The 22,677-nt window shown below is 42.0% G+C and overlaps 1 protein-coding gene across 2 annotated transcripts in view; it reads left to right on the top strand.

Moving 5' to 3' along the window:
• Window positions 1-14,630, top strand: part of nr1h5 (nuclear receptor subfamily 1, group H, member 5) — a 133,776-nt gene extending 119,146 nt beyond the window's left edge. For both annotated transcript variants that reach the window (XM_034171986.1, XM_034171985.1), the window contains exons 8-10: window positions 1,056-1,172; window positions 5,174-5,287; window positions 14,118-14,630. In XM_034171986.1, coding sequence (XP_034027877.1) covers window positions 1,056-1,172; window positions 5,174-5,287; window positions 14,118-14,320 — 434 coding nt within the window. In that variant the 3' untranslated portion in view covers window positions 14,321-14,630. The remainder of the gene's footprint in view (window positions 1-1,055; window positions 1,173-5,173; window positions 5,288-14,117) is intronic.
• The last annotated feature ends 8,047 nt before the right edge of the window (window positions 14,631-22,677 follow it).

Below are 22,677 nucleotides of genomic sequence, written 5' to 3'. Positions count from 1 at the left end.
ACAGTAAGCTTTTCTTAGTGTTAGCATTTTTAAGATAGTCTTATGAATTAGCAATCTTCTAAAATTGCACTCTCACACAGTATTTCTGTAAAGGCTGTACTGAAGACCCCTGAGCAGAGAACAGCAATGACTCTTGATATAATTCAATTTCTTTTAACACTGTAGCAGTAGGATTAGCCAGGATACTTAGCAGGAAAAGTCAGTGTAACAATGTGGGAGACAAACAGTCAGTGGTCGTGCAGACAGGCAAGGGTTCAATACTCAGTAAGGCAGTACGTCAACCGACAGTGTCCACGAGAGAAGCAGCAAGAAAGTAATCCAGGAAAACAAGCAGAGGATCAGAGCAGTTATCAAACAATACAAGCAGACAAATCTAGAAACAGCAGGTTCTGCCACCATTCTGCATTATGGGTTGATTTTTTTTTTTTTTTACCTCTGCCAAGGAGGTTATGTTTTCGGTCACGTCCGTTTGTTTGTTGCTTGGTTTGTTAGCAGGATTACTCAAAAAACCCACAACGGATTTCAATGAAATTTTTTACCAGGGGTGTATCTTGGCCTTTAGAAGTCATTAAATTTTGGTAATGATTCGGAACACGATTTGGATCCAGTAATTTTTTAAGGATTCTTTATCGTTGCAGGATAGGGCCAATTTCAACATTTTTGCATCTAACTTCATGAAGACGATTCACAAAGGCTGAACAAAAATTAAGTTACGACACAACAATAATTTAGCATTTGTTTCTCCTCACTGAATAAACTTATTAGAAAATTTAAAAAAACAATTTGTGTAGTTCATGCAGTTTCTCTTTATAAATACAGTTTTCTAAGGGTTTAACCACTGAATCTGAAACATGACGGTAGATGCATGAAATGACGTGGAATAAGTCTCTTTGCCAAAGGGTATTCCATGTGACATCAGTGACCCTATGGCCTTGGCAGAGGTTTGCGATCTCCGAGTGCTTCTAGTTTTTTTTAATCAGCTTCATGAATTTAATCTTTCAATGAAAATCCAAGATGTTAATACCAAAGTATAACCACTAATGTTTTTGTGGCAGGTTTTGACCTCCTGGATTTTTCTGAGCAATGTTGTCTGTTGTCCATCTCATCACTGGAGGTTATGTTTCTGCTCTCAGCTCAGCACTTTTCTCACAACCCAACCACCCCTGGTCCAGGTAAACAAACAAAATAAGCAAAACAATAATTTGACCTGTACGAGATTTTGAGACACTTTGATCACTTACTGCAGTAAGTGGTAAAAACAGTATTTCAGTGATGTGCACATTTTTTTATTCTTTCTGTGTGTGTGTGTGTGTCAAACACGCACACACACAGTTTCTACCGTAACTCTCATTATTATTTATTGTTTACACTAATGATTGGCGCTAAAAAATAGCATTTGCTGGGATTGAAATGAAAATGTCACAGAGTAGCATATCCTTTAATTTTGTCTTGTTTTTGGAAGAAAAAAGTTCACTTGCTGTACATCAGACAAATAATTTTCCACCAGCAGGTTAGAGGTTTTTCATGGTTCAAAAGCATCATGCATTTTAACAAACAGCTTGTTGACTTTGATGTTTTTGTTTGAAATCTTACCATAGTGAGTGATGGAGGGAATATTGTCACTAATGTTAGCTTATAATAAGCCATGATATCTGCACTGTTAGCTTGCCAACGGTATGTATTTCACAATTATGGATGCTCCCTACCAAAGTCTTAACAAAGTTCATTTCAGAGAGAGTGTACTGTATTGTCTGTGACAGTCACTCTTCAAAAACACACTTTGTAAAGTAAGTGGCGTTCCTCCGCTAGGATACAGTCATCTTTTTTTATTTATTCTGGGTCAGGTCAGATCTGGGAGTTGTACTGGTGCTTTCATCATCCACCATTGCTACAAAGTCCCTTTGGCCCTGCATGGTAACCACCAGCACCCGAAAAACTCAATCTTCTTTGTCTAGCAACCTCATGACTCCATAAGCTCTTCCCACACATTTCTTAATATCAGAGGCGAAGGACCCAGTGATATGAATGCCACTGCTGAGATATGAAATGGAGGAAAATTCATTTTTCCTTCAAAATTCTACTCACAACACCCCATAATGACAACATGAAATAGTTTTTTTTAATTTTTTGCAAATGTATTCAAAATAAAAAAAAAACTAAGAAATCACTTGGACGTAAGTATTCACGGCCTTTTGCTCAATACTTTGTTGATGCACCTTTTGCAGCAATTAGAGCCTCAGGTCTTCTTGAATATGATGCCAGAAACTTGGCACACCTATCTTTCGGCAGTTTTGCCCATTCCTCTTTGCAGCACCTTTCGAGCTCCATCAGGTTTGATAGGGCGTGCCGGTACACAGCCATTTTCACATCTCTCTGTAGGATGGTGCCTGGTTTCCTCCAAACATGATGCCTTGCATTCACTCCAAAGAGTTCAGTCTTTGTCTCATCAGACCTGAGATTTTTTATTTTGTTTCTCATGGTCTGAGAGTCCTTCAGGTGTCTTTTGGCAAACTCCAGGAGGACTCCCATGTGCCTTTTACTAAGGAGTGGCTTTTGTCTGTCCACTCTGCCATACAGACCTGATTGGTGGATTGCTGCAGAGATGGTTGTCCTTCTGGGAAGTTCTCCTCTCTCCACAAAGGAATGCTGGAGCTCTGACAGAGTGATCATCAGGTTCTTGGTCACCTCCAGTGACTAAGGCCCTTCTCCCCCGATCACTCAGTTTAGACGGGCGGCCAACTCGAGGAAGAGTCTTGGTGTATCCGAACCTCTTCCATTTATGGATGATGGAGGCCACTGGGACCTTTGAAGCAGCAGAAGTGTTTCTGTACCCTTCCCCAGATTGGTGCCTGGAGACAATCCTGTCTGACAACTGTGGGACCTTATATGTAGACAGGTGTGCGCTTTTCCAAATCATGTCCAATCAATTGATTTTACCCCAGGTGGACTCCAATTAAGCTGTAGAAACATCTTAAAGATGATCAGTGGAAACAGGATACACCTGAGCTCATTTCTGAGCTTCATGGCAAAGGCTGTGAATACTTATGTACATTTGATATCTTGTTTTTTTATTATTAATAATAAATTTGCAAAAATAAAAAAGACTTTTTCACATTGATGTGATGGGGTGTTGTGTGTAGAAGTTTAAGGGAAAAAATTTCACCCATTTTGGAATAAGGCTGTAACAACAAAATATGGAAAACGTGAAGTGCTGTGAAAACTTTCTGGATACACTGTAGTATCAAGTTCAAGTTTATTTGCCATTTGCAGTATTAAAACCACATTGGAAAAATGGTGCAAGGAGCTCAAAAGTGCACTAGCAAGACATACACAAACAATAAAAAGACATAAAAGAACATAAAAATGCCATAAAAACGACAAAGCCACAAAATAATTTAAGATACATTTAAAACTAATCAAAGAGTGTTGATCATTGCTGTCCATCATTACATTATCAGCCATAAAGTTTAAAGTATTTTAGGCAAATTTAAGCAATAGCAGTTAAACAGTGGTCCTATAACTCACTGTGTCAGACTGTGCAGTTGAGTACTTTGCATGTCAGCACTCTAACACAGGTGTGACTGAATATGAAGTATCATTGTAAAGCAGTTTGAATACCTGTATAAGACAGAAAAGCACTACACCAGTGCAGTCATAACATGCCATGAAGGGCTACGATGGTGCGCCTTTTCCTTGCTACCAATCACCTTAGCTAATCAGGACTTTCAGTTGAAGGAAGGAGCTCATCCTTAAACCCATCAAGCTTTTGTAGGACAGTTCTGGTACCAGACATATCATGCCTGTAGAACACACACTGTCCCAGAATAGTTTACCCCCACAAACAGAGAGAAACACGATGGGACTACAGCTAAGAGAAGCCAGAGGGCTGAACACCCAGTTTTAAAGCCCACAAAGATCGATGATAGATGACAGATAGACAGACATGAAAGCTAAAGTGAAATCTCGTACAATTTCCATTTTTGGTTTATAAAGGGAAATTTTGTGTTGTTATATTGAATTTGTTCATGTTCATGCAGCTTGGTAAATATGAAATACAAAGTAAATTTTGCTTCTTTTCTTTATTTTCCAACCCTGTAATGTAAACTCAAAATGGACAAAAAACAACAACAACAAAAAAAACCCAAAGGTAATTCACAGTTATATTTAATCATAAATTCCAAACGTGTGTTGTGTGGGCCGCCAGAAGAGGAGGTACTGCTGGCCCACCACCAGAGGGCGCCCTGCCTGAAGTGCGGGCTTCAGGCACGAGAGGGCGCTGCCGCCTCAGGAACAAGCCGTGATGACAGCTGTCACCCATCATCCGTGACAGCTGTCACTAATCAACCAACCCACATCTGGAATAAAAGCAGGAAGACACCTCCACCACACTGCCGAGATATCATCTTCATCTAGAGGTAATATCCTCAGCCTTTGTGGTAATATTGAAAATCTGTTTATTGTGAGTGTTTGCAGGAGTACCGGTCCTTTTGTGGAGGCTGTGCAATACTGCACTCTTTTTCCTCTGAGAACGCGCTGCAAGTATTGAGTGAGAGGTGGAGGTGGAATTCCCACCAGGATTGTTGCTGGGTGTTCACACACCCACACTTGACTGTCTTTGCTTTCTGCCAGCAGTACCAGATCCGACACGCTGAGACGGTGGCCACCTGGGGACTTCGGGATTTGGCGGCTCCAGTATTCCTCGGGTTCGGTGGTAGTGGAAATCGTGTGGTTCCGGTTCGTTTCCAGACGGGCGTCTCTTATCGTCGAGCCTGCCCACACGACACCTTTATTGATTGACTTTTGCACATTCTGAAATCTGCTGTGTTTGGTTGTGTCATTCACAACAGTAAAGTGTTATAATTTGACTCCTTCCATTGTCCGTTCATTTACGCCCCCTGTTGTGGGTCCGTGTCACTACACTTTCCCAACAATGTGGAGCCTTTTGAATTTGTCTGAGGGGACAGACGTGGCCCCCAGCCTGGTGTTTTGAGATCCATGCCTACAAACCCAATACAGTCTGATGTGGTTATTAAAAAATCCCCTTTCCTTTTGCTCTCAGTCCTATATCCTCAGCAGGGTGGTGTTTGATACAGGTGATTCCTCGTGAAAAATAAACAAGCCGATTGATATTATACATGAAAAGATGTGAATCTTTTCCTGTTTGCTTGTGCAGGACTGAGTGAGGATCTCTTTGAGCTGGTGCTCAACTTCTTCTACAGCATGGAGGCTTTGAGGCTGACTGAGGCTGAATATGCTCTGCTCATTGCTACAACTCTGCTCTGCTCAGGTCGCACAGCTCTTCATTGTTTCTCTGACTTCATCCTTTATTCCCCAAGTAAAAACATCCAAATACTGTGATCATAGTCATTATGAACCTATGTGAGGGTGTCATCTTAGGACTGTGACAATGAAGGGGCTCTGTGCAGTTTGTTTGCCAAAGCTGATATTTTGTGCATACTCACAGTAAACAACACACAATATAATACTGGACAAAATTACCCCCCAAAAAAGTGATTTTGTTTCATGAAAATTCATGTACCACAATACTAAAATTGAGATATTCATCATTCCATACAACCCCAAATCAGAAAAAGTTGGGATGATACTGATTTTCAATACCTGCTTACTTCAATCAAGGGTCACGTAGGAGCTAGAGCCCATCCCAGCAGTCATAGGAAGTGAGGCAGGATACACCCTGAACAGGGCCACATATAGATGGGCAAATACAGTCACATGCACCTACAGTCAACTGAGAGACACCAAGTCACTGAACCTGCATGTCTTTAGAAGTTGGAGAAAGCCAGAGCACCCGGAGACCAGAACACCTCTAGATATGAAGAGGTGATTAGATTTTTAGTAGTTTGGTCAAAGCTGTGGGTCAAGAAGAACCTGGTCCAAAAACAACCTTTTTAATATATATATATATATATATATATATACGAGGGTAGGCTGAAAAGTTCTAAGGCTCACCAAGAAGGAGAAATGCCATTTCAATAAAACTTGGCATACATTAAGTTCAACTCTTCTGATGACTAACTGTGTTATTTTGTTATTTTCTTCCATGTTGTGAGGTAGTTTGTGGTTCATAGCCAAGTTTGAAAGTTCGTGGTAGAGGGAAATGGCAAAAATGGACAATCTGGCATCGCGGTGTGATTAAGTACCTGCATAAGGGGTTAAAGCTCAAGGACATTCATGCGGATATGGTTGCTACATTAGGGGATGAAGCTCCCTCCATATCTACAGTGCAGAAGTGGGCAGCTGAATTTAAGAGGGGCAGAGAGAGCCTTGAAGATGACCCAAGGTCTGGGCGGCCTGCAACAGCCACAACCCAGAAAAACATTGACCTTGTTCATGAAATAGTGATGGATGACAGATGATCGACGATTAATCAGCAAGCAGATGCTGTGGGAATATCCCGTGAGAGAATTGAACACATTCTGCATGAAGAACTTGGAATGTCAAAGGTGTCAGCTCGGTGGGTGCCACGTCTTATGATGCCTGATCAGAAACGCACCAGGCTAGTCATGTCAAAGGCAAACTTGGCGCAATTCGAAGAGGATCCAGCCAATTACATGGAACGTTTTCTTACACAGGATGAGTGTTGGGTTCACCACTTTGAACCAGAGACAAAAAAACAATGAATGCAGTGGAAACACCCAAGGTCACCACCTCCAAAGAAGGCCAAGGTCGTTTCGTTTGTGGGGAAGGTCATGGTTTCAGTTTTCTGGGATGCCAAGGGCAATGTGTTCATGGACTATCTTGAAAAGGGACAAACCATAAATGGACAGTACTATTTTAACCCACTGAGACAGTTACGCGAGGCTATCAGAAAGAAGCGACCAGGAAAGCTGACGAAAGGGGTGCTGTTCCATCAAGACAATGCCCAGCTCACAAGTCAACAGTGGCCATGGCCACTATCCACGAGTGTGGATTCGAACTGGTAGATCACCCACCATACTCCCCTGACATGGCACCCTCGGACTTTCATCTGTTCCCAAACCTGAAATAAAACTTGGCTGGGAAGCACTATCGGAGCAATGATGAGGTGATGGCTGCCGTTGAGGACTATTTTGACTCTCAAGATGAAAGCTTCTATGCCAAGGGAATCGAAGCACTCAAGCACCACTGGAAGAAGTGTGTGGAGTTACAGGGAGACTATGTAGAAAAATAACCCTGAATTTGTTCAATTCGACAACTGCATCATAGTCAGCCTTAGAACTTTCCAGCCTACCCTTGTATGTATGTATGTATATATATATATACATACAACCCCAATTCCAGTGAAGTTTGGAAGTTGTGTGAAATGTAAATAAAAACAGAATACAATGATTTGCAAATCCTCTTCCATCTATATTCAGTTGAATACACCACAAAGACAAGATGATAGACTTTTTTGTTTTGTGCAAATATCTGCTCATTTTGAAATGGATGACTGCAACACATTTCAAAAAACCTGGGACAGGAGCAACAAAAGACTGGGAAAGTTTATGAATGCTCAAAGAACACCTGTTTGGAACATTCCACAAGTGAACACGTTAATTGGAAACAGATGAGTGTCATGATTGGGTGTAAAAGGAGCATCCCCAAAAGGCTCAGCCATTCACAAGCAAAGATGGGGCAAGGATCACCACTTTGTGAACAACTGCATGAAAAAATAGTCCAGCAGTTTAAGAACAATGTTTCTCAATGTTCAATTGCAAGGAATTTAGGGATTCCATCATCTACAGGCCATAATATAATCAGAAGATTCAGAGAATCTGGAGAACTTTCCACACGTAAGCGGCAAGGCTGAAAACCAACACTGAATGCCCGTGACCTTCAATCCCTCAGGAGGCACTAAAAACCGACATCATTGTCTAAAAGATCTTACCGCGTGGGCTCAGGAACACTTCAGAAAACCATTGACAGTTAACACAGTTCGTCACTACATCTACAAGTGCAACTTAAAACTCTACCATGCAAAGCGAAAGCCATACATCAACAACATCCAGAAAGGCTGCCGCCTTCTCTGGGCCCGAGCTCATTTGAAATGGACAAATGCAAAGTGGAAAAGTCTGCTGTGGTCTGATGAGTCCACATCTCAAATTGTTTTTGGACAAGGGAGGGAAAAGACCATCCAGACTGTTACCAGTGCAAAGTTCTAAAGCCAGCATCTGTGATGGTATGGGGGTGTGTTAGTGCCCATGACATGGACAACTTACATATCTGTGATGGCACCATCAATGCTGAAAGGTACATCCAGGTTTTGGAGCAACACATGCTGCCATCCAAGCAACGTCTTTTTTCAGGGACATCCCTACTTATTTCAGCAAGACAATGCCAAGCTACATTCTGCACGTGTTACAACAGCGTGGCTTCATAGTAAAAGAGTGCGGGTACTAGACTGGCCTGCCTGCAGTCCAGATCTGTCACCCATTGAAAATGTGTGGCGCATTATGAAGCACGAAATACGACAACGGAGACTCCGGATTGTTGAACAATGGAAGTCATACATCAAACAAGAATGGGAAAGAATGCCGCCTACAAAGCTTCAACAATTAGTGTCCTCAGTTCCCAAATGCTTATTGAGTGTTGTTAGAAGGAAAGGTGATGTAACACAGTAGTAAACATACCACTGTCCCAGCTTTTTTGAAATGTGCTGCACGGATCCATTTCAAAATGAGCAAATATTAACAATATTAACAATAAAGTTTATCAGTTTGAACATTAACTATTTTGTCTTTGTGGTGTAATCAATTGAATATAGGTTGAAGAGGATTTGCAAATCATTGTATTCTGTTTTTATTTACATTTTACACAATGTCCCAACTTCATTGGAATTGGGGTTGTACCATTATTACTATTATTATTAGTAACAGTAGTAGAATTTTAGTATTGCTTCTATTTTGTCATTTGATTTTTAAATGGATAACAATAGAAATAAGTGTTTTCACTTTCTTGTGTCATCCATGTATTTTTAACGCATTTACAATTCTATGCACTTATATGTGTGTGTGTGTGTGTCAGGTCGGGCGGGAGCCCGTCACCAGGAGCGGCTGGACCCGCAATACAGACTCACAGACTAGGCATAGGTGTGGAGGAAATCATGGTCTTTAATCCAGGCTTGGGTTTGGTACACAAGTAATCAGTCAGCGCGGCAGAGGTACAAACAGGGTCAGACTGAGACGCAGTCATACACGAGCAGGGTTCAGAGACACAAGCAAACACTGACATCTGGGATGACACGAGAGGCATGGTCGAAGAATATAGAGCAAGGTTCAGAACACGGCAAAACAAAAATCAGGACTGTGAATGGGTGCTGGAAAGTGTACGAAGACAACAATCTGGCAGGGAAGTGAAGGACTGTGGGGTTTAAATACATGTGGACTAATTAGTGAGAAGCAAGGGACAGGTGGTGTAAACGAGGTGCACATGAGGAACAATCTAGAAGGGGGTGTGGCTTCTGGCTAAAGAGTAAGACAGGGGCAAGAGTGTGAGGAAGGGAGTGAGCAAAGTGGCGTGATGTAATAGACAAAGACACGGGAGCTGGTGCAAGAGTGGGAGTGAAATGGGAACGCAGGATCAAAGTGAGGAAAAAACATAATGGCAGGTCCAGGGCGTGAAGTGAACATAAATAACCGGGCGTGAGACGAGGAACGAAGACATGATGGGAGGTGCGGAATGGATTCACATGACAAAAACAGAACTAAAACGGAAATGAAGGGCAGGATATAATGCAACAACAAATCAGGCATGAAGATGATAACTGAAAGAAAATAAACACCAAGACAAAACTGAACTGGAACTGACTAAGAAAACAGAGTGGAAAAAACAAACTAAAAAATAAACAACACTGTGATTAACAAAACCTGATACTAAAGTACTAAGTATAACAGAAATAAGAAAAAATATGCAGATGATAACTAAATGATAAACCAAAATAACACAGACTGACTGAACAAAATCAGAACTTAACTGAAACATGACCGAAGTAAAAAAGTAACAAAGAAAGAAAGTAACAAAGCAAAAATAGAATGTAGAATAAACACATGATCAACATAACAATTAATAAAACAAGGCTGGGGCAGAAGGAGCTGAACCAAATAGAGGGAAAATAAGGAGATATATATATATATATATATAAATCAGGTTTTCCTTAACATGGAGCTTTGACCAAACTACTAAAGATTGAATCACCTCCAGATATCTATCCAAGTAATATATTTGAAGGCAATCCATTTAGCCATTTTTGATTTATCATATATATATATATATATATATATACATATATATATATATATATATATATATACAACCCCTGGCAATAATTATGGAATCACCGGCCTCGGAGGATGTTCATTCAGTTGTTTAATTTTGTAGAAAAAAAGCAGATCACAGACATGACAAAACTAAAGTCATTTCAAATGGCAACTTTCTGGCTTTAAGAAACACTATAAGAAATCAGGAAAAATAATTGTGGCAGTCAGTAATGCTTACTTTTTTAGACCAAGCAGGGGGGAAAAAAATATGGAATCACTCAATTCTGAGGACTAAATTATGGAATCACCCTGTAAATTTTCATCCACAAAACTAACACCTGCATCAAATCAGATCTGCTCGTTAGTCTGCATCTAAAAAGGAGTGATCACACCTTGGAGAGCTGTTGCACCAAGTGGACTGACATGAATCATGGCTCCAACACGAGAGATGTCAATTGAAACAAAGGAGAGGATTATCAAACTCTTTAAAGAGGGTAAATCATCACGCAATGTTGCAAAAGATGTTGGTTGTTCACAGTCAGCTGTGTCTAAACTCTGGACCAAATACAAACAACATGGGAAGGTTGTTAAAGGCAAACATACTGGTAGACCAAGGAAGACATCAAAGCGTCAAGACAGAAAACTTAAAGCAATATTGTTATGTGTCGACGCGGGTTGAGGAGCGGACCTGCGTCTGACTGAACCCAGCGCTAAATAACTAAAAAGCGGTTCCAAAAACAAAACATTTATTCCCCTTTCGTGCAATAATTGTGTACAACATAAAAGTGCATTTATCTGGCGGAGTGAAGGACGGCGCGCTCTCCAGCGCCTAAAGGGATCGAAGCCCGGCGCTTCTGGACTCACGTTCACCGCCAAACACCCCCCAGGTGGACACGACAAACCGACTCTGCGAAGGATAGAAAAGGTGAGGTAAGTCAGCAGCTACAACCAATATCCTTCAAAGGCACACATTATCAGCAACACATTCAGGTCTGAATTTAAGCTTTATGTAAATGAGCAGCTTCTCACAACAGGTGGAGGATCATCAGTCCGCACGCCACTGCAGTGAGAAGCAAACTGCACAACTCTTATCAATATTCACATATACTGCGTAACAAAATACCAAATTACTGTTAACACTTATTCAGACAACCCCCCAACACACAACACAATATGTCTCAAAAATCGAAAATGCACAACAAAACAAATGAGGAACGAATGGGAGGAAACTGGAGTCAATGTCTGTGACCGTAAGAAACCGCCTAAAGGAAATGGGATTTACATACAGAAAAGCTAAATGAAAGCCATCATTAACACCTAAACAGAAAAAAACAAGGTTACAATGGGCTAAGGAAAAGCAATCGTGGACTGGATGAAAGTCATATTCAGTGATGAATCTCGAATCTGCATTGGGCAAGGTGATGATGCTGGAACTTTTGTTTGGTGCCATTCCAATGAGATTTATAAAGATGACTGCCTGAAGAGAACATGTAAATTTCCACAGTCATTGATGATATGGGGCTGCATGTCAGGTAAAAGCACTGGGGAGATGGCTGTCATTACATCATCAATAAATGCACAAGTTTCCGTTGATATTTTGGACACTCTTCTTATCCCATCAACTGAAAGGATGTTTGGGGATGATGAAATCATTTTTCAAGATGATAATGCATCTTGCCATAGAGCAAAAACTGTGAAAACATTCCTTGCAAAAAGACACATAGGGTCAATGTCATGGCCTGCAAATAGTCCGGATCTTAATCCAATTGAAAATCTTTGGTGGAAGTTGAAGAAAATGGTCCATGACAAGGCTCCAACCTGCAAAGCTGATCTGGCAACAACAATCAGAGAAACGTGGAGCCAGATTGATGAAGAGTACTGTTTGTCACTCATTAAGTCCATGCCTCAGAGACTGCAAGCTGTTATAAAAGCCAGAGGTGGTGCAACAAAAATACTAGTGATGTGTTGGAGCGTTCTTTTGTTTTTCATGATTCCATAATTTTTTCCTCAGAATTGAGTGATTCCATATTTTTTTCCCTCTGCTTGGTCTAAAAAAGTAACCGTTACTGACTGCCACAATTTTTTTCCTGATTTCTTATAGTGTTTCTTAAAGCCAGAAAGTTGCCATTTGAAATGACTTTAGTTTTGTGTCATGTCTGTGATCTGCTTTTTTTCTACAAAATTAAACAACTGAATGAACATCCTCCGAGGCCGGTGATTCCATTATATATATATATATATATATATATATATATATATATATATATATATATATATATATATATATATATATATATATATATATACACACACATACGAGGTCTGTCCATAAAGTATAGGTCCTTTTTATTTTTTTCAAAAACTATATGGATTTCATTAATATGTTTTTATGTCAGACATGCTTGAACCCTCGTGCGCATGCGTGAGTTTTTCCACGCCTGTCGGTGACGTCATTCGCCTGTGAGCATTCCTTGTGGGAGGAGTCGTCCAGCCCCTCGTCGGAATTCCTTTGTCTGAGAAGTTGCTGAGAGACTGGCGCTTTGTTTGATCAAAATTTTTTCTAAACCTGTGAGACACATCGAAGTGGACATGGTTCGAAAAATTAAGCTGGTTTTCAGTGAAAATTTTAACGGCTGATGAGAGATTTTGAGGTGACACTGTCGCTTTAAGGACTTCCCACAGTGCGAGACGTCGCGCAGCGCTCTCAGGCGGCGTCATCAGCCTGTTTCAAGCTTAAAACCTCCACATTTCAGGCTCTATTGATCCAGGACGTCATGAGAGAACAGAGAAGTTTCAGAAGAAGTCGGTTTCAGCATTTTATCCGGATATTCCACTGTTAAAGGAGATTTTTTTAATGAAAGACGTGCGGACGGGTCCGCGCGTCGGGACGCAGCCGACGCGGTGCGGCGGCACAGGAAAAACACCTCCGTGTTGATAACCATTTGTAAAATCCAGGCGGCTTTTGATGGCTTTCAGTGGAGTGAGTATATGAGAAATTGTTTAACAGCTGGACATGTTCCAACTTGTCCTTAAGGCTTCCAGCAGAGGTGTTTTTCCTGTGGCGGAGCGTCGCGGCGGCTGCGTCCCGACACGCGGACCCGTCCGCACGTCTTTCATTAAAAAAATCTCCTTTAACAGTGGAATATCCGGATAAAATGCTGAAACCGACTTCTTCTGAAACTTCTCTGTTCTCTCACGACGTCCTGGATCAATAGAGCCTGAAATGTGGAGGTTTTAAGCTTGAAACAGGCTGATGACGCTGCCTGAGAGCGCTGCGCGACGTCTCGCACTGTGGGAAGTCCTTAAAGCGACAGTCTCACCTCAAAATCTCTCATCAGCCGTTAAAATTTTCACTGAAAACCAGCTTAATTTTACGAACCATGTCCACTTCGATGTGTCTCACAGGTTTAGAAAAAATTTTGATCAAACAAAGCGCCAGTCTCTCAGCAACTTCTCAAAGGAATTCCGACGAGGGGCCGGACGACTCCTCCCACAAGGAGTGCTCACAGGCGAATGACGTCACCGACAGGCGTGGAAAAATTCACGCATGCGCACGAGGGTTCAAGCATGTCTGACGTAAAAACATATGAATGAAATCCATATAGTTTTTGAAAAAAATTAAAAGGACCTATACTTTATGGCCAGCCCTCGTATATATATATATATATATATATATATATATATATATATATATATATATAGACACACAACACAACACAACCCTGCTATCTCTGCTTTACCAATGAGCAGGATAATCACTGCTTCACTACTGGTCCTTGTGTGCATCATATTTTATCATTATTTCACAGTCAATAACACAAAGACATCTGAGGTGTGCAGCAGTGTTTCTGAACCCGTCTCTGTTTCTCTGTCCTGCAGACAGGGCGTCTCTGCAGGCAGCTGACTGTGTGGAGAAAATGCAGGAGCTGATCTTGGACCTGTTGTCACGGGTGTGTGGGGCCCATGCTGGAGCTGCACGTGGGGGGGCGCAGCGCTTTGGGCGCCTGCTGGGTAGAGTGACAGAGCTCCGAACCCTCCATCATAACTACCTCCTCCTGACCAGAGCCCAGCCCACACACTGAGGACATGTTGGAAAGGTTTTCACCAGCATCTTTGATGGATTTCACTCTCTTAACTTCAGGATTACAAGATACTGGAAGATCTGAGAAATTTGTACCAACTGTGTGTAAATACAATATGTTGGAGTGTGGACTGTGTTCTTGATGTGGATACACAAGGATGATGCAGAGTTTTAGCTTAAAACAAGACTGAAATAATGATTAATGACTGATGAGTAAAAGAGTTTTGTAAGTTTTTTCATACACAATTAACATGTACACTTACAGTACTGCTCACAATGCAAAATTTGTTAAATAAAATGAAAATGCAGCTTCTGTGTTTCGTAATTACAGGCTGGAAAATGCCACCATGCTGTTGCACTGATTACTTGCATCAATATAGTAACACAGATTTGTGGAAAGTGGGACCAGAGTCATTTCTGTGATTAAAAGTCCAGCCGTGTATTTTTTTCAAACCATGTTCAGACTGGGACCTGAAGACTGACGTGCACCTGTTAAATCAGACACACATTTTCTGCATTCAATCCTTCATCTGCCATCATATTATAATAGTTTTTGCAGTGCGCACGTTGATTACAAATGGATCAGAAAAGTCCACAAATTTACAGCACGAAGTTGATAAAAGAGGAAATTGTTCAGCTTACCTTTGATTTTGGGGTGATGATTGTAGAAAGAAAAGCTTGTTGAGGGACAAATTAATCCATAATAAAGCATAGTCCAGAGACAAAGAACTTTAAACTGTTACACACATCATTGTATGACATGGAGTTACAGAGCTGCAGCTGCATAAATCAGGCTTTAAATTAATTAAGTAAATCATCCTAAATTGTAAATTTTATATCTTAACTATTTTTATATTTGTTTTGATAGCACCTGTGCCTGGATGTGTTGCTGTATGTGGTTAATGATTTTAAAAAATGTTGAAAACAAAGTTTCATTCAGTAGTTCAGCGCAGTTGGAACGAAAATGGCGCCATGTTCTGAGTTGACATCCCTCTCTCTTATCAAGTCACTCTAGTTTAAATGTTCCCAAAATTTGTGACGTTTGACCTAATTATCAGTGGTATATATTATTGGAACCACAAACATAGGCTTTGAGACACAGACCATGCTTCACTGTAGGGATGGTCTGGTTTCCTCCAAACACGATGTCTGGCATTCATGCTGAAGAGTTCAATCTTTGTCTCATCATACCAGAGAATTTTGTTTCTCTTGGTCTGAGAGTTCTTCAGGTTCCTTTTGGCAAACTCCAGGTGGGCTGCCATGATTCCTTTGACTTCATGCTTGGTTTGTGCTCTGATATGCACTGTCAGCTGTGGGACCTTATATGTAGACAGGCTTATGTCTTTCCAAATCATGTCCAATCAACTGAACTTACCCCAGGTGGACACCAATTAAGCTGTAGAAACATCTCAAGGATGATCAGTGGAAACAGAATGCAGCTCAGTTTTGACCTTCATGGCGAAGGCTGTGAATACTTATGTACACGTGATTTCTTAATTTTTATTTTTTATTGTTAATAAACTTTAAAAAAAAAAAAAAACACTTTTTTCACATGGTCACTATGGCGTATTGAGTGTAGAATTTTGAGGAACAGAAAATTAATCCATTTTAGAATAATCTCGCAAAATGTGGAGAAAGTGAAGCGCTGTGAATATCTTCCAGATGCACTTACGTGTGTGTGTACAGATATGTGTATATACGAGGTCTGTGAGAAAAGTATCGTACCTTTTTATTTTTTTCAAAAACTATATGGATTTGATTCATATGTTTTTACGTCAGCCAAGCTTGAACCTTCGTGCGCATGTGGAGCCGGGACCGTCGTGTGCAATTTCTCTGGTTATCACAAGAGCTGGACATCAGCCATTTTCCGGCAGATTTCACTTTTAACAAGAGATTTTATCATGGAAAGCCACGCGGAGGCGTCACGACAGATTCGCTGATGAAGCGAGACAAAGGAACACCTCCGTTTCGGAGTGCCAGAGGACAAGTTGGGACAAGCCCAGCTCTCCACAATTTCCTTTATACTCACTCGACTGGTAAGCCACTGAAAGCCGAGATAGGCATGTCCCAACTTGTCCTGTGGCACTCCGAAACAGAGGTGTTCCTTTGTCTCGCTTCATCAGCGAATCGGTCGTGACGCACAAAGCCTCCGCGCGGCTTTCCATGACAAAATCTCTTGTTAAAAGTGAAATCTGCCGGAAAATGGCTGATGTCCAGCTCTTGTGATAACCAGAGAAATTGCACACGACGGTCCCGGAGCCATACAGCCATCCGTTTAGAAATGATGTGGTGGTTTCTGCCTCTCGATGGTGGCTCGGAGTGCGGCGCGCCGTGCGCCATTGTGGGCCGTCCTTAAAGCTGTAGTAACACTCCTTATTCTCTGTGAAGCCCATAAAATTTTCACCGAAAGCCAGATAAATTTTTCGAATGGTTTCCAGTTGCCTGTCTCTAACAGTTTCTGAAAAAATTCTAATGGAAAAAAAAGCCCAAATCATTCCGCCATTTCCTCGCAATGAAACAACGATGAGAGGGGTGGACCAGTGCTCACTCAAAGCCTGCCCACAGGCAAATGACGCAACCGACAGGCGTGGAAAAACTCACGCATGCACACGAAGGTTCAAGCTTGGCTGATGTAAAAACATATGAATCAAATCCATATAGTTTTTGAAAAAAATAAAAAGGTCCATTACTTTTCTCACAGACCTCGTATATATATATATATATATATACGAGGTCTGTGAGAAAAGTAATGGACCTTTTTATTTTTTCAAAAACTATATGCATTTGAATCACGTGTGCTTGCATGAGCCAACCTTGAACCTTCGTGCGCATGCGTGAGTTTTTTCACGCCTGTCGGTTGCGTCATTTGCTTGTAAGCAGCCTTTGTGTGAGGATGGGTGGAGTCTCTCGTCGTTTTTTCTTTGCAAGGAAATGGTGGAACGACTGGAGCAGCGCGACTGCATCAAATTTTGCTAGAAACTGGACGACAGCCAGGTGGAAACCATTCGGATTATTCAGACGGCTTTCGGTGGCGATCCTCTGGGCATTGCACAGATTAAGGAGTGGTACAACCGGTTTAAAGATGGCCGCACAACGGTGGAGAGCGCGCCACACTCCGGTCGGCCATCAACATGCTGAAATGACCAGATCATTTCCAAAGTGAACGCTGTGATGATGTGGGACCGTTGCGTGATTATCCGAGAAATTGTGGAAGAGGTGGACATCAGCACTTTTTCGGCACATTCCACTGTGAAAGAAGATTTTCCCATGAAAGGAGTTGCAGCGAAATTCATCGGCACAAAGCTGATGGCGCAGCAACAGCGCCTCTGTGATGAAGCCTCACAGGACATGTAACATGCCCAGCTCGTCCACAATTTCTCGGATAGTCACACGACTGAAAAGCCACCGAAAGCCGTCTGAATCTTACGAATGGTGGACGAGGTGAGCATGTCACAACATGTCCTGTGAGGCTTCATCATGGAGGCGCTGTTGCTGCGTCATCAGTTTCGTGCCGACGAATTTCGCCGCAACTCTTTTCATGGCCAAATCTTCTGTGTGTTGAGTGTGTTGCAAATCTGCAACAGTTAGCCCCTTCAATTTCTTTTGGGCTTGATAAATCACATTGCCTCTGCTAAATTGAGGTTTTCAGAAAAGATAGAAAGCACGCAAAAGGAGGAGGGTGTTTGATATATTGTAAAACTGATATTGATGTTGTACACTCATGCAACACCTGACATATATACCCAACACTGAAGTGGTATGGTGCAGAATCAAAGAAACAAATTCTAATGTATTGATACATCAAGCACTGAGATAGAGGAAAAAGCCCTACATGACTTAATAGCCAAAGCCTGTGATGCAAACAAAGATGTTCTGATCTGCGTAGATTTCAACCACAGAACCACTGACTGGGAAACAGTGCACTCTCAGTCAGAGGGCCAGGCATTCCTAGATCTCACAATGGACTGTTTTCTGGAGCAGAAAGTGAAGGATCCTACTAGAGGAGAGAATATTCTGGACTTGGTACTAGTTTCAAATGGAAACATGGTGGATAGTGTGGAAGTGAGGGAGCCCTTTGGCACTAGTGACCATAATGTAGTGATATTTGATTTAGTATGCAATCTAAAAAATGAAGGATTGGAAGAGAGAATATTATGATTATAGGAACGCTGATTATGTTGGCATGAGGGAATATTTAGGGAATTATGACTGGAATGAGGTTGGAGAGGCAGACAGAGTAGCAGAAATGTGGGATGTGTTTAAGGAGGTATTGCTAAAATCTGTTGAACATTATGTTCCCAAGAAAAAGCAGAAGCCAAACAGTAAACCTCCCTGCTGGAACAGAAAAGTGCAGAGAGCTAGGAAGAACAAGCTGAAAAAATTATGGGAAAGACAGAAGGAGTCTAAACTGTATCGGGATTACTTAGCATACAAGAAGGCATCGAATAAAGTAACCAAGGAAGTGAAGAAAGCCAAGAAGGAGTTTGAGAGGAAATTAGCCAGGAATATACAGACTGACCCAAGGCCTTCTACAAGTATGCTAGAGGGAAGATGGCAGTTAAGGACAGGGTTGGCCCCTGGAAAATGAGAAAGGTGAAACTGCGACTGAGGATAAGGAAGCTGCTGATCTTGTTACTGAAACGGAAATCAGACGAAGCTCCAGGTGTGGACTATTTGTACTCTGTGGTCCTGAAGGAGATGGCTGGGGTAATTTCAGAACTAGTTAGCTTGATTTTCAAGAATAGTTTGGTGGACAGTTCAGTTCTGGAGGATTGGAGAAATGCCAAAGTTACTCCCCTGTTCAAGAGAGGTGCTAGATCTCAGCCTGGTAATTACAAACCTGTCAGTTTCACTGCTGCCCTGAGCAAGGTATTGAAGTCCATTATCAAGGATGCTATAGTAGATCATTTGAAGAAGCACAAGCTTGTCAAGGATTCCCAACATGGGTTTCAACAGGGTCGGTCATGTCTCACTAATTTATTGGTTTTCTTGGAGAAAATTACTACAGCTGTTGACACAGGTAACCCAGTGGACATCCTTTACTTAGATTTCAGTAAGGCTTTTGACAAAGTACCGCATCACAGAATGTTGAGCAAGTTGAGAGTGCATGGCATCGGTGAAATGGTTACAAATTGGATTGGAGCCTGCTTGACTGGTAGAAAGCAGAGGGTTGTGGGGAATGGCTGGTCTTCAGACTGGGCCGATGTTTCCAGTGGCGTCCCACAAGGCTCAGTGCTAGGGCCGACCTTCTTCATCATTTATATGAGCTTCGCGCTGCTCATCGGCACATGGTACGGGGCATCCTTTACAGGAAGTGTCAATTTTCAAATCCACAGTAAAACAGGAAATGTTCAAATGTCAAACACTTCCTGGATTGACAGACAAGATCCCATGGAATCTCGCGGGAACTCAATGGCAAGCTCACACTCAAACAGGAAGTGCCGAATTCTCACTCACAGTGAAACAGGAAATGTTCAAATGTCAAACACTTCCTGGCATGGGTGGAGCTAGAGAGGAGGCTGGGGTTTCACTGGACTTTCCTGAAATCTGATTGAACACAGATGACTGACATGTCACGGCACCACGTCTGGTTGAAAGACCTGCATTTTCAAATCAGTGAGTCATATTGATTGCTAGGTTCCTCCTGTCCAGTAGTTTGTGCTGTGTACCACAAAACATTCTAATCCACCTTAGAAGAAGAAGAATGTTTGCTCCAGATTTGAACTGGACACGTTGTTTGCACTATGGACTTCTAATCACACCAAACTTATATTTGTGAGTAAACAATCGTATTTTATGCCAGAAATGAGGTCCAGGTTGTTAAAAGCAGCATTTCTCCTTTAATTCAGGTGGCTTATGAACACATTTTTAAACTAAGACAGCAGCTTGTTCATGTTGGCTTGTGCAGCAGATAACTGAAACAATCTTTCAAATGGTGATACAAGTGTAGCGGGATGAAAGTCCCGGGTCCCAATTGAAAAGACGTTCCTGCTAGGTTGGCTAACGGGGAGTTCCCCTTTGGCTGACCTGGTAGAAGAACGGTCTTTTGGTGCGAGCCGCGTGGGTTCGATCCCCCACCGTCGTCCCGGCCACAAAGGTCCTGCTGCTTCAATCTGGCGTCACGAACAGGATGTGGGTCACAGAGTATGCTAACATGCACCTGTGACTTCAGGACGAAGTCAAAAATGGTGGGGAGATGTGTAGCGGGATGAAAGTCCCGGGTCCCAATTGAAAAGACGTTCCTGATAGCTTGGCTAACGGGGAGTTCCCCTTTGGCTGACCTGGTAGAGGAACGGTCTTTTGTGCGAGCCGCGTGAGTTCAATCCCCACCGTCGTCCCGGCCACGAAGGTCCTGCTGCTTCACAAGCATCAAATTCTGCACAAATACAGCTGGAACAAAATTAATGGAGCAACTTTAACTTTTGACCCCTGTACGAACTGAAACTGTCCTTTGTCACCATTTTTGCTGCTTTTACCTCATAAACTCCATAACATTCAGTCACAGATTGTCCAAACTATACCTTTTTTGGAATCTTTATGATCAGGCAAATAATGTGGTGTAGTTTTCTATATGATTGGAGCATCTTTTAATTTAGATCAGGGGTGGGCAACTTGTTCCAGAAAAGACCAAGAGGGTGCAGGTTTTCTTTGCAGCCACTGGCTCCACCCGGTGATTTCACTGATTAATATCACTTTGAGCAGATGGAAACAGTTAATGAGTGAAATCATCTGGTGGAGTCAGTGGCTGCAAAGAAAACCTGCACCCTCTTGGTCCTTTCTGGAACAAGTTGCCCACGACTGATTTAGACCCCTGTGTAATTCTTCAATTGACCCTACCTGGCTGCCTATTGAAAATTCAAGTGGCCAATCAGTTTTATTTATTTATTAAGAGTTCATGTCTATGGATTATTTGTGCCAGATTTGATGTTTGTATCACCATTTGTAGGATTCCACTCTAAATACGAGGTCTGTGATAAAAGTAACGGACCTTATTATTTTTTTCAAAAACCATATGGATTTGAATCACGTGTGATTACATCAGACATGCTTGAACCCTCGTGGGCATGCAAGAGTTTTTTCACGCCTGTCGGTTACGTCATTCGCCTGTGGACAGTCTTTGAGTGAGGAGTCGCCCACCCTCTCGTCGTTTTTTCATTGTTTAGGAATGGCTCAGAGACTGCTGCTTTGTTTGATCAAAATTTTTTCAAAAACTGTAAGACACAACTGAGTGGACACCATTGGATAAATTCAGCTGGTTTTCAGTAAAAATTTTAACGGCTGATGAGAGATTTTGGTCTGATAGTGTCGCCGTAAGGACGGCCCACGGCGCCTGACGGCGATCTGCGCTTCGAGGCGGCAGCGTCTCGCCGTTTCAAGTTGAAAAATTCCACATTTCAGGCTCTGTTGACCCAGGAAGTTGTCAGAGAACAGAGAACTTTCAGAAGAAGTCGGCATGAGGAGTTTATTCGGACATTCCATTGTTAACGGACATTTTGTAATGAAAGAACGTGCGGGCAGAGTCGCATGTCAGGCCGGACCCGACCGCGGGGGGTCGCGACAGGAAAAACACCTCCATTGGAAACCTTAACGGGCAAGTTGGAACATTCCCAAGCTGTTAAACAATTTCTCAGTTACTCACTTGTTGAAAGCCATCAAAAGCCGCCTGAATTTTACAAATGGTTTTCAACACGGAGGTGTTTTTTCTGTCGCGGCGCACACAGATTCGCCGAGTCGTCACGGAAACAACTCGCAAATTTGCGCGCACGTCTTTCATTAAAAAATGTCCTTAAACAGTGGAATGTCCGCATAAAGTCATCATGCCGGCCTCTTCTGAATCTTCTCTGTTCTCTCACAACGTCCTGGGTGAATTAAGCCTTAAATTAGAATGTTTTCAGGTCGAAACAGGCCGACGACGGCGCCTGGAAGCGCTGCGCGACGTCCCGCTCCGTGGGAAGTCCTTACAGAGACAGAAACACCCCATAATCTCTCATCAGCCGTTAAACTTTTCACTGAAAACCATCTTAATTTCTCGAATAGTGTCCACTCGGATATCCCTCACAGGTCCAGAAAAAATGTTGATAAAGCAACGCGCGCCGTCCGCAGCGGCTATTCAGACAAAGAGATTCCGATGGGCGGGGTGGAGCATGAAAAAACTCACACATGCGCACAAGGGTTCAAGCTTGTCTGACATAAAAACATATGAATCAAATCCATTTATTTTTTGAAAAAAATAAAAAGGACCGCTTTTTCATCACAGACCTCGTATTCTTTTATCTGCTGCACTATATATAAAAAGTAAGATGTTGCTCCTCACTGTTTCTCAATTCCCCTCAAAAATATTGGAACACTTGGTATTTC

The sequence above is a fragment of the Thalassophryne amazonica genome, chromosome 6 (genome assembly GCF_902500255.1).
Source record: "Thalassophryne amazonica chromosome 6, fThaAma1.1, whole genome shotgun sequence".
Classification (NCBI taxonomy): Eukaryota; Metazoa; Chordata; class Actinopteri; order Batrachoidiformes; family Batrachoididae; genus Thalassophryne; species Thalassophryne amazonica.
The sequence above is the reverse complement of the archived record's forward strand: the minus strand, read 5'-3'. Positions and strand labels throughout refer to the sequence as shown.